The sequence below is a fragment of the Labeo rohita genome, chromosome 22, assembly GCF_022985175.1.
Source record: "Labeo rohita strain BAU-BD-2019 chromosome 22, IGBB_LRoh.1.0, whole genome shotgun sequence".
In the NCBI taxonomy this organism is placed as follows: Eukaryota; Metazoa; Chordata; class Actinopteri; order Cypriniformes; family Cyprinidae; genus Labeo; species Labeo rohita.
Window position 1 is genome coordinate 25,449,912 of NC_066890.1, and position 10,682 is coordinate 25,460,593.

Here is a 10,682-nt window from a genome sequence, read left to right on the forward strand (position 1 = left end):
ACAAATGTATACTGTAGTAAATTGCACTGGTTTAATTATCTACTTTTCTCTGTGTGCCCTTTCACAACTAGGCTGGCTAAGCACATCCCTATGGCAGCTCTCAAGGCGGGATTTAGACTTGAAAGAGTAGCGAATGCTGACAAAGAGATTGAGCTGACTGCAGCCTTGCCAGCTCAGAAGTCCCTGAATGTCATTGCTAGGATTCCAGAGGTGAAATAGCTTTCCTTTAAATTATGACCCACACAAAGATATAATTAGAAAATGCAACTAATAGTTTTTGTTCCTGTTGCTATAGATGACACTGTCAAGAATGGCTATTCCCCTTCCTGTCGCTATTCCCATCAATCCAGATGGAACCCTTTCCATTCATATTGATGAGGACATTCTCTCCTGGATCCATAAACACATCAAGGAAGAATAAAACATGATGAATTACATTTTACATTTAAGAAAATGTGAGCTGTATTCATAATTAATTAATTAATTGTTTTTTGACAGTTTAATTGAATTTTACCACTGATGTAATGCAAGAAATTATAATAAACACCCTGCAAGTTAGTGACTTGTGAACTGTTTTCATTTCAGATTTTTTTTACTGTTGTAAACAATGCTAACAAATTGCCTACATATAATTGAAACAGTCAACACATAATGTTAAAACCACAAAACAATAACTGAACAATCAGAATGACCTTCAAACAATGCAATGTCGTTTGCTTCTATCCAAAAGTTCAGGTGAAATGTCATTAGAGAACATTTTCACATAACCCAATTCCCTCATAATACAGTCGATTAAGAAATAATCTGTCAACAGATGACAATCTCAAGCAGAGCAGCAATAATATTGTAAGTGTGTTAGTTACAGTTATGATTATGACCATAGAGGGTATGCATTGACGTCACATTCCCGCCGGAACACGCCCCCTCAGCCGGACTGAGCGGCAAAATAAGTATCTGCGTAAATGGATTTAATAGGGAAGCTGCAAAAACGTGAGTAAAACAAAACGATAATCATTTTGCTGGACTCAGTATAATGTTCCTTACAACTTACCAAATATCCAGTGGTCCAAGGATATTGATATGCAGCCAGGAATCGTGTTTCCTGACATTTATATGTGCCTGATTTCAACGCCGGGGAAATAAACAAAGCAGATTTGCCGGTGAACACATTTTGTAAATGAAAATAGGCTGGTCTTAACCCCATGTTATATGGTCATATGGTCCAGCCCAAAATCTTATCTAGTCACTTGTCAGTGTTTATTTAAAAACATCCAGTTATGCAGAATTTAAGACGGTAAATATTTCATTGGTGAGTTGTCTATATAACATGCGACAATACAATATATACGGTGTGTTTATACCGCAATATTCAACATATTAACATGAAATGATAACTGCAAATCTGTTTCGCCACCTGGAGTCCATTTGTTTATTTGAATTGCAGCGATCCATTTGCTTTTCTTTTCTGTAGCATTTGGCCTGTAAAATATACCTCAGGTTTCTTGTCAAATCTCTATGTACAGTCAGTCCCAAAGCTCGTTCTGGTTTTAGAGGTGTTTTGTGTGTTCTTTCACAGCATTCACGCTGAAACCAATGCTGCCACTCAGTCTTTTTGCCACTCAGTGGGCGGGGCATTTATCTAACCCTGTATATGACAGTTCTTAATAAAGATTTTATATTTACGTATTTTACAGCATTTTGAGAGAGCAGGAAATCGTAAGGTAGGTTTACCTTAACACGGTAAGTCATGTTCCTCTGAGTTTTGATTTGAATGGACAGCTAAAAATTCGAAATTCTCCTTCGCGCCATTATCAGTACAGCAGTCACTGTGTGAGAAAGTTCACCTCACGCGCCAAACGTTAAAACGTGTGTGCGTCAACCGACCAAGGAAAGGTGTGACATCATCCCGTCTGAAAATGATTTAAAACGTAAACACTGTTTAGCTGAAGGTAAATTTGTAGCCCAGCTGACAAGTTGTATTTAAATGTAAATGTTTAAAAAGGATGAAACTGTTATTTCAGGCCTTTGCAAAGTTACTTTATTAGAATAAATAATGAACAAAACAATCAGAAAGCTGTGTTTATTCCATTTTATATAAATGGAGCTGTTTTATATCTAAAATACATTAACTTTAGAATCAGTCCTTAGCATATGTTAGTATGATAAAGCACTTTATCCACATGCAACAATAAATCAAATCTTTGTGATTTTTCAGCTGATGTAAACATGATTACATACAAAATATCTAAAAGAAAACAAGTAAAATATATTTAAAAGGCAAATGTACAAATACAATGAACATAAACAATTTTACCTAGATCAGTCAAAAATGCATTATTCTTTACAACTTTGATTGAAGTAACTATACTTTATATTCAGTAACAAGTAAAAAGGCACAAAAAATAAATTAAAAAAGCATAACAATACTGTTGAATATGATGTCATTTTAACTACCTAGACGTAACCCATAAAAAGCTAGAACTTACGCAACAATAACGTGAAATTTAGACATACTTTAGTTGATTTCGTCTAGCAAAATGCAATCTGAATAAATATCTATATGGAATTTCTAAATGAAAATGCTAAATGTTTCAAAACATCATTACGGCCATATTTAAAACATTGCTTATATTTCAAAACAAAAATTCGGAGGCTTGTCAGATTCAGCAGCGTTTAATCTCTTATAATCTTACCACAAATTAACATGATTCTGTTTAATATACATGTCCATATGTTGAACGTTCTTCTTAAAGATACTCGCAGACTTCATTCACATTCAAACTCATCTGGATTGGCTCTAGTTGTCTTTCTTCTTGTGTTGGAAGAAAATGTAGGTTCATCTGCACGCAGTTCCATGGGTGTGGTCAAACTAAAGATGAGATTTGCTGACTTTACCAGAAATTGAAATGAGTTTCTCTTCATGACCAGAGTCTGCAAAATCAAAAAGCAAATTTCAAGTTTTATTTTAAAGAGAAAATAAACTAGTAAAAACATGAACTTACGCTTTGAAAGTTCATCAGTTCTGCGACTTTGTGGTTTCATTTGATCTGCAAATGTTGTGTTCAGAAACTGATGTTTGAGCCACATTGCACGATCGTCCTCAAAACACTTCCTCTGAAAAGAGAGAAAAATACGATTCAAATCAAGAAAACTAAAAACTGAATTCTGAAGTCTATAAAAAAAAATCAATCATAAGCCAGAACCTCATGACCCAATCTAATGGCAGCCTCTGTGAAATTTCTCCTTTCCATTTCAAAATTTTTCCTCTGTTCTTCAAACACTCTCCACTCTTCTTTCAAGCGTTCCTTCTCTTCCAGCATGTAGGAGTCATTCAGAACAGCTGCGGTCTCCTCATCACATGGTGTGTTAAGCTGTTGCTGTAAAAAATAAAGCAATGTTAATATTCTCTTAGAAACATCTGAAAGGTTCTTTGGGGAACTCAAAATGGTTCTTCTATGGCATCGTTGCGAAAACTCCAACTTTTTGTGTAGAAACGCAGCTCTACTTGTGTTTACTTGTGATTTTAAACATCATTGACTCTGACTGAATGAAATTGTACCTCAACTTACTTGCAAAAGTTGTTGTTGAGTCTGAATGAACTCTTTGCACTGCTGGATTTCTAGCTTGAGCCTCTCTATCTCCTCTTCATGGAGTTGTTTGGAGATCATCTCTTCAGTGTCTCCATCTTGCACCATGGATGCTTTAACACAAAATGCAATATATTTATCATACAATAGTTTTCTTTCTTTCAGTCTGATGTGTAACATTCTGTGCATTAGGTGATAAGGATGCTCAAGAATGAAGAAGATTGTGATGACAGCGATTTCCTCTAAAGGTCTGATAACGGCATCCTCTACCTTGGCTGTCCAATCTTTCAACATGGTGTTTGAGTTTCCTCCACTGCTGACGAATGCTGTTGGTGAGTTTCTCCCGTGCATGATCACATGACATCTCAGGAGGTCCTTTTATGGGTTCGTCGTCATCTGAATTTGTCTGCAGAGTCGACTGAAATATGACAAAACTATATATATTAATATTAGCAAACACAATTTTGAGCTGTATCATAAAATGTGTGGTGTAAAATGACTGTTATGAACAAGACAGGTCTAACCTGATCTGTGTTATTGCTTTGTTTTTCTTCCCTTTGGCATGTTTTCTTTGAATTTAAAACCCCCACCATCTCTCGTTTCATTTGTTGAAGCACCTTCTTCAGTTCTATGTTTTCCACCATTAGCTCCCTCTGACGGTTATCGAATTCACTGAGTAGAGTTTTGTACATCTCTCCCTCATGTCTGAATAAAAACCCAAAACAAAAATAATGTCTAAAGTAACAAACCATTAAAATGCCAACAAACAAGACGAATGATTATGTCTTTTACCTGGATTCAGTTTTTCCAGTTTTCCAAAGACATCTCCTCCCATCTGACCTTCCAACATAATTCAAAACTTCCATTCCTGAAAGTAGAAGTTATTTTCAAAAGACTTAAACTAACATGAAGGTCACTAAATAATTAAACAATTTCAGTTTTGGGTGAACTGTTTATTTACACAATTAATCAATGAAATTCTAAAACAATTTTCCAATGAGTATATACTACCAGTCCAAAGTTTTTGAACAAGATTTTTATTCTTTTTTAAAGAAGCATTTATTTGATCCAAAGTACAACAAAAACAGTGACATTTTGTTACAATTTATTCCTGTGATTTCAAAGATACATTTTTAGCATCATTACTCCAGTCACATGTCCACAAATCCTTCTAATATTCTGATTTGCTGCTCAAAAAAACTTTATTATGTTGAATTAGCAGAATTTTTCAGGTTTCTTTGATGTATAGAAAGTTCATAAGAACAGCATTTTCATGTGAACAGTTTTATTACAATAGACTAATGCAATCAGAAGTTATTAGCATTTTTGGACATTTCATTTTTAATGTTTAATGAATAGTGTATTACTTCTGACCAATAGGTGACACTGTTACCAAATTGATGTTGCGTGGTCAGAGTGAGGTGACAATGGCACCTATACAGTTTGGTGCAAATATGTTAAAGCTTTGCAGAAATACAGCCTCAGATGCAGTTTGGCATCTTTCCAGCAAATTCGTTGATGCGCTAAACGAAAACCGTTCCGTATATTGACACAAAATCCATAACTTTTTGCCAGCAAGGTCTGAAGATGATCTGAGTCAAATTTGGTGAAAATCTGACTAACGTTCTAGGAGGAGTTCGAAAAAGTAGGTTTTGTACATTAATCAAAATGGCAGACAGGATGTTTGGCCAATATTGGCGTAATGGGTATCAATGTTCTCGGCTTGATGTTCTCACTGTCATTACAATAAGCGGAAGTTATTAGCGTTTTTGTAAATTTCTTTATAACTTTTGGCCACAAGGTGGCGCTGCCACCAAACTTTTTGAGTACTGTCAGGGCATGGTGCGGAAAGACACATACCGAATTTCATAATGATACGTCAATGCGTTCGTAAAATATAGCATTTTTTGACAAAATTCAATATGGCCGTCACCCAAAATGGCTGACATGGGAAAATTGGGTATGGTTTGACTCGGCATGATGCACCAAATGAGTGATTTTCAGCCAAACCATTCAGAAGTTACAAGCAAAAATAACCATTTTTCATATCTCCTGACCACTAGGTGGCACTGCGTCGAAACACTGCAGGTAGTCTCAGGTCATGCTTGTTATAACACACACCAAGTTTGGTCTCAATACGCCTAACTGTTGCGGATATATAGCCTCACATCCATTTTTGCGCGCTTTTCGTAGAATTAGTTTGCGTGTTATTCAAGAACGGTTCGACTAATCAACTTGAATTTCATAACTTTTTGCCAGCATGGTCTGAAGATGATCTGAGCCAATTTTGGTGAAAATCAGACAAACCGTCTAGTAGGTTTTTCAAACAAAAATTGTAGAAAAAAAAACTAAACCTTATGATTTTTGAATTTTGGACTTTATTCGACTTAGCATGAGCCAAGGATTCAGGGGGAAAAATAATTTTCCTTCTGTGCCTTATGGTTCAAAAGCTATTAGCCTAAAATGATTGCAATTTTGGAAGTGCTAGAGAGTTTGAATTAAAGACTTTAAACTTGCTGTGGTTAATGTTTGAGACTGCCCTCTATCAGTGTGCCAAATTTCACAACTTTCCCACAAGCGGTTCTGTGGGCTGCCATAGACTCAAGAGCGGAAGAAACAGAAGAAGAAGAATAATAAGAACGCCAGTGGATACAAAATAGATACAGTGTTTGGCCCCTAAACAGTACGGGTATATTTGTGCAATAGCCAAAAAAAACATTGTATGGGTCAAAATTATCGATTTTTCTTTTATGCCAAAAATCATTAGGATAAAGATCATGAAGATCGTAAAGATCGTTCATGTTCCATGAAGACATTTAGTAAAATTCCTACCGTGAATATATCAAAACCAAATTTTTGATTAGTAATATGCATTGCTAACAAACCATACATCAAGCCTATTTATTCAGCTTTCAGATGATATATAAATCTCAATTTTAAAAAATGTACCCTTTTGTGGTCCAGAGTTACATTTTGGATATTTTAGATAAATACTGGTCTTTGGATCTTTCTATTCATCAAAGTATCCTGAATAAATGTACTCAACTGTTTTAAAAATTGATGATAATAATAATAAATGTTTCTTGAGCAGCAAATCAAAATAATTTCTAAAGGATCATGTGACACTGAAGACTGGAGTAATAATGCTGAAAATTTAGTTTTGATCACAGGAATAAATTACATTTTAAAATATATTCAAATAGAAAACAGTTACTTTAAATAGTAAAAATATTTTAAAATTTTACTGTTTTGCTGTGCTTTGGATCAAATAAATGCAGGCTTGATGAGCAGAAGAGACTTCATTATATATAGATATAAGAGACTATTATATATATATATATATATATATATATATATATCATATTGCCCTTGTACTGTATTTTTTTATCAAAGGCCTTGATATATGAAATCTTACAGATGGCGATAACACAACATGTATTTAATGTAATATATATATTACCTTGTTTATTTTCTTTTTTGGCAATGAGTAGTTGATTGAGGCGCTCCTTTACTCTGTTGTGCTCCCTTTCTCTTCTCTTAATATCATGGTTGTATTGTGTGGCACGACTTGCAATTATACCCTGCAGCCTTTGTACCTAACAAAGTAAAACCATATTTGATTTTGAGTTGACCACTGTAGAAAACAAACATGATGTCCAACATAACAGCTTTCTTGGTTATTTTTCATACCTCTTCTTTTGCATCTTTTAGGCAGTTTTGCAAAGTCTTTACATTTGTTTCCAGCTGACGCTCTCGCTCGTGCAAGCGCATGTTTTCCTTTTTCGAGAGTTCAAGCTGGTCCTACAAAACAGTGAAAATTCATAGTTTTTCTTGTTTTGTTTACTTTAAAGTGAATAAAAAGTGTTTTAAAAATAGCCAAACCTTTAGCCTGGAGTTGGTGAGATGTTGGTAATGCAGGTCACTGCTGGACTTGAGCTGCTCCACCTCCAGCTCCTCCATCATTCCAACAGCTCGACGGTGCAGCTGAAGCAAGTCATGTATGTTGTTTAGAGCCACCACAGCATCAAGATCACGGATGTCGTCCGAGTTTCGGAAAATTGGTGGAAAGCACAGGGACGACAACTCCTGTGAATGTAAAGAGTGGCAAGTTCTTTAACAATACAAGGTTCTTCTACTAGATTCTTCTTCTTCAAACTCACCAGACAAATTGCAAACTAATATAAAAGCACCTACCTGATTGATGTATAGAATGCACTCTGAGATATTCTCTTCCGTGCAGAAGTTGCTTGAGACATTGAAAGAGCTTAAAGGCAGGGGAGACATGACCGATGCCGAGTATAATCTTGAAGGAGACATTCTAGTCAATAAAGCCTATATGTTCTACAAAAGAACAAGAACATAGACACAAATAGTTAGCTGTATAAAATAATGCATAATCAAAAAATGCTCTATTAAATGTAAAGCTTTGTCTCAAGTACATGCAGTACCGATTCTGAGTGAATGCGAAAACTGCTCCAAATGAGGTTAGGAGGGGAACCTGTCCTCAAAATAACTTTCCACAGTATTTTGAGTCGCCTAATCTTTCCCTTTCCCCATGAGACTTTGGTTATCTGGAGCACCGGCTGAAATCTCTGTTTCTGTCCTCACACCTATGCGCTGAAAACTTGAATAATATGCCAAATGCAACTGATTTGAAAGCAATATTTTGCCTAGAAATAATGTCATGGTTTACTCACCCTCATCATTTCAAACCTGCTGTTACCACATTTGTCAAGTTCCAAAAAGGATAAAAAAAAAAAAAAAAAGAATAAATAAATTAAAACCTAACAATGTAGTCCATATGATTTGTGCACAACATTCAAAGTCTGAATTATGAAGCCCAGCAATGGATTTTTGTAAAGAACAGACCAACATTTAGGATGATAATTTAAAATTGCCCTCTCCACCAAAGTTCTCAAGTAAAATACAGTATCATGCAAGTTTTTTTTTTTTTTTTTGCTGTGATGCCATAAAAGAACCTTTCATTGATCTTTAATATAAACATTTAAACATTTAAAACAGCTAGAACATTTGAAACATCTCAAGAACATTTTCCACTTTAAAGACCTTCCATGGTTCCATGGATGTTAAAGGTTCCTGTACTGTCTTAATATTTATTTATTTATTTCAGGTGCTTTACGACGCCACTATAAAAAAAAGGAGTACATTTGAAATACACTTTTAATTTTTTTTATTTTTAATGTTTTTAAAGAAGTATCTTCAGCTCACCAAGCCCGTATTTATTTGATCCAAAGTACAGCAAAAAAGTACAAATTTGAAATATTTTTACTATTTAAAATAACTTTCTATTTGAATATATTTTAAAATGTAATTTATTCCTGTGATCAAAGCTACATTTTCAGCATCATTACTCCAGTCTTCAGTGTCACATGATCCTTCAGAAATCATTCCAATATGCTGATTTGCTGTTCAAGAAACATTTAATTATTATTATTATTACTATTATCAATATTTTGATGAATAGAAAAATTCAAAGATCAGCATTTACCTGAAATATATATATATATATATATATATTTTTTTTTTTTTTTTTGAGAAAAGAAATTATAGAAATAAATACTTTTATTTAGCAAGGATGCTTTAATTTGATCAAAAGTGACAATAAAGACATTTATAATGTTACAAAATATTTCTATTTTAAATAAATGCTGTTCTTCTGAAATCTGAAAAAAATTCTACTCAGCTGTTTTCAACATAATAATAAATGTTTTTTTGAGCAGTGAATCAAAATATTCTATATGTGACCTTGGCCCACAAAACCAGTCTTAAGTCACTGGGGTATATTTGTAGCAATAGCCAAAAATACATTGTATGGGTCAAAATGATTGATTTTTCTTTTATGGCAAAAATCATTAGGAAATTAAGTAAAGATCATGTTCCATGAAGATACTTTGTAAAATTCCTACTGTAAATATATGAAAACGTAATTTTTGATTAGTAATATACATTAAGAACTTTATTTGGACAACTTTAATGGCAATTTTGTCAATATTTTGATTTTTTTGCACCCTCAGATTCCAGATTATCAAATGGTTGCATCTCAACAAATCCTAACAAAGCATACATCAATGCAAAGCTTATTTATTCAGCTTTCAGATGATGTATAAGTCTCAGTTTTGAAAAATGTACCCTTATGACTGGTTTTGTGGTCCATATACAGTATAGAATGGTTTCTGAAGAATCATGCGACTGGAGAAATGATGCTAAAAATTCAGCTTTGAAATCACAGGAATAAATCACATTTTACAATATATTCAAATAGAACAATTATTTTAAATAGTAAAAATATTTCAAAATTGTACTGTTTTGCTGCACTTTGGATCAAATAAATGTCGCCTTGGTGAGCACTAAATGAATATTAAATAGAAAAAAGACTGGTAGTGTAACAGTTTACCAAACTGCTATAAAATTGTAACCAAAAAAATATACAAATCATTTTAAATAAGTGTGAGTACTGAGACAATGTCAAAAAATGGTTATTCCACCAAACGACTTAATACAAAAAATTAATGAAAACCTAAATATTTCTGGATAGCACACACCTAGTACACACCATGATCAGAACTAAAGTAGGTTAAGGTGAAAAGAAGGATTTCTACACTAGGACGCCGAATTTACACAGTGTTGATGATAATGCGACACAGAAGCGATTTACGTCTTTAATATTTAGGAATAACACAGATGTCGCGTTTAACAAATGAAGACTTTGAGTTGTAAACCATCAGCGGTTCACTTACTGCGTATCTTTTGGCATTCAAGAGCACTCGTGAGGTTTGTCAGCTTCATTTCTCTCCATTCGGCACATTTTGACACATTTTCCAGATAAGTTTGCGTAATAAACCGTCTTTCGGTGGCCCGTCGTTACATTGATGCAGGCGCCTTCTGCACAGCTCAACCTTGAACGAAAACACTCACAAGCAAATGCGTTGCCATGCAACGAATACGAGGGCGTGTCATTGGCTGTAACTCATGCACCCCCGCGGAATATCCACCAATAGGCGTCGTCGCTGTCAATGCAGGTGCTAAAAACTAAAATAGGCTAGTTACTGAAATAAAGTGGTGTTAGCATTAGTT

General features: G+C 34.3%; 2 protein-coding genes across 2 annotated transcripts; one reads left to right on the forward strand and one right to left on the reverse strand.

The window, feature by feature from the left end:
- Window positions 1-66: 66 nt before the first annotated feature.
- vtg2 (vitellogenin 2) lies at window positions 67-558 on the forward strand. Its single transcript, XM_051095159.1, has 2 exons — window positions 67-210; window positions 296-558. Exons 1-2 carry the CDS (start codon window positions 91-93, stop codon window positions 419-421), a joined length of 246 nt encoding a protein of 81 aa, XP_050951116.1. The 5' UTR covers window positions 67-90; the 3' UTR covers window positions 422-558.
- A 1,507-nt stretch (window positions 559-2,065) lies between these two features.
- LOC127154043 (afadin- and alpha-actinin-binding protein-like) lies at window positions 2,066-10,629 on the reverse strand. Its single transcript, XM_051095420.1, has 12 exons — window positions 10,346-10,629; window positions 7,782-7,928; window positions 7,470-7,673; window positions 7,278-7,388; window positions 7,048-7,183; window positions 4,380-4,455; window positions 4,112-4,292; window positions 3,858-4,005; window positions 3,570-3,700; window positions 3,204-3,377; window positions 3,003-3,114; window positions 2,066-2,931 (listed from the first exon to the last, which is right to left on the reverse strand). Exons 2-12 carry the CDS (start codon window positions 7,902-7,904, stop codon window positions 2,870-2,872), a joined length of 1,458 nt encoding a protein of 485 aa, XP_050951377.1. The 5' UTR covers window positions 7,905-7,928; window positions 10,346-10,629; the 3' UTR covers window positions 2,066-2,869.
- Window positions 10,630-10,682: the final 53 nt, after the last annotated feature.

What these genes read in the sequence shown, in the direction of transcription:
- vtg2 (XM_051095159.1), top strand. Translation starts at nt 91, where the DNA reads ATGGCAGCTCTCAAGGCGGGATTTAGACTTGAAAGAGTAGCGAATGCT. An exon ending in TCATTGCTAGGATTCCAGAG is followed by an intron (nt 211 to 295) that starts GTGAAATAGCTT and finishes CTGTTGCTATAG; the next exon opens with ATGACACTGTCAAGAATGGC.
- LOC127154043 (XM_051095420.1), bottom strand. Translation starts at nt 7,904, where the DNA reads ATGTCTCCTTCAAGATTATACTCGGCATCGGTCATGTCTCCCCTGCCT. An exon ending in GCATTCTATACATCAATCAG is followed by an intron (nt 7,674 to 7,781) that starts GTAGGTGCTTTT and finishes TTACATTCACAG; the next exon opens with GAGTTGTCGTCCCTGTGCTT. An exon ending in AACTGATGAACTTTCAAAGC is followed by an intron (nt 2,932 to 3,002) that starts GTAAGTTCATGT and finishes TTGATTTTGCAG; the next exon opens with ACTCTGGTCATGAAGAGAAA.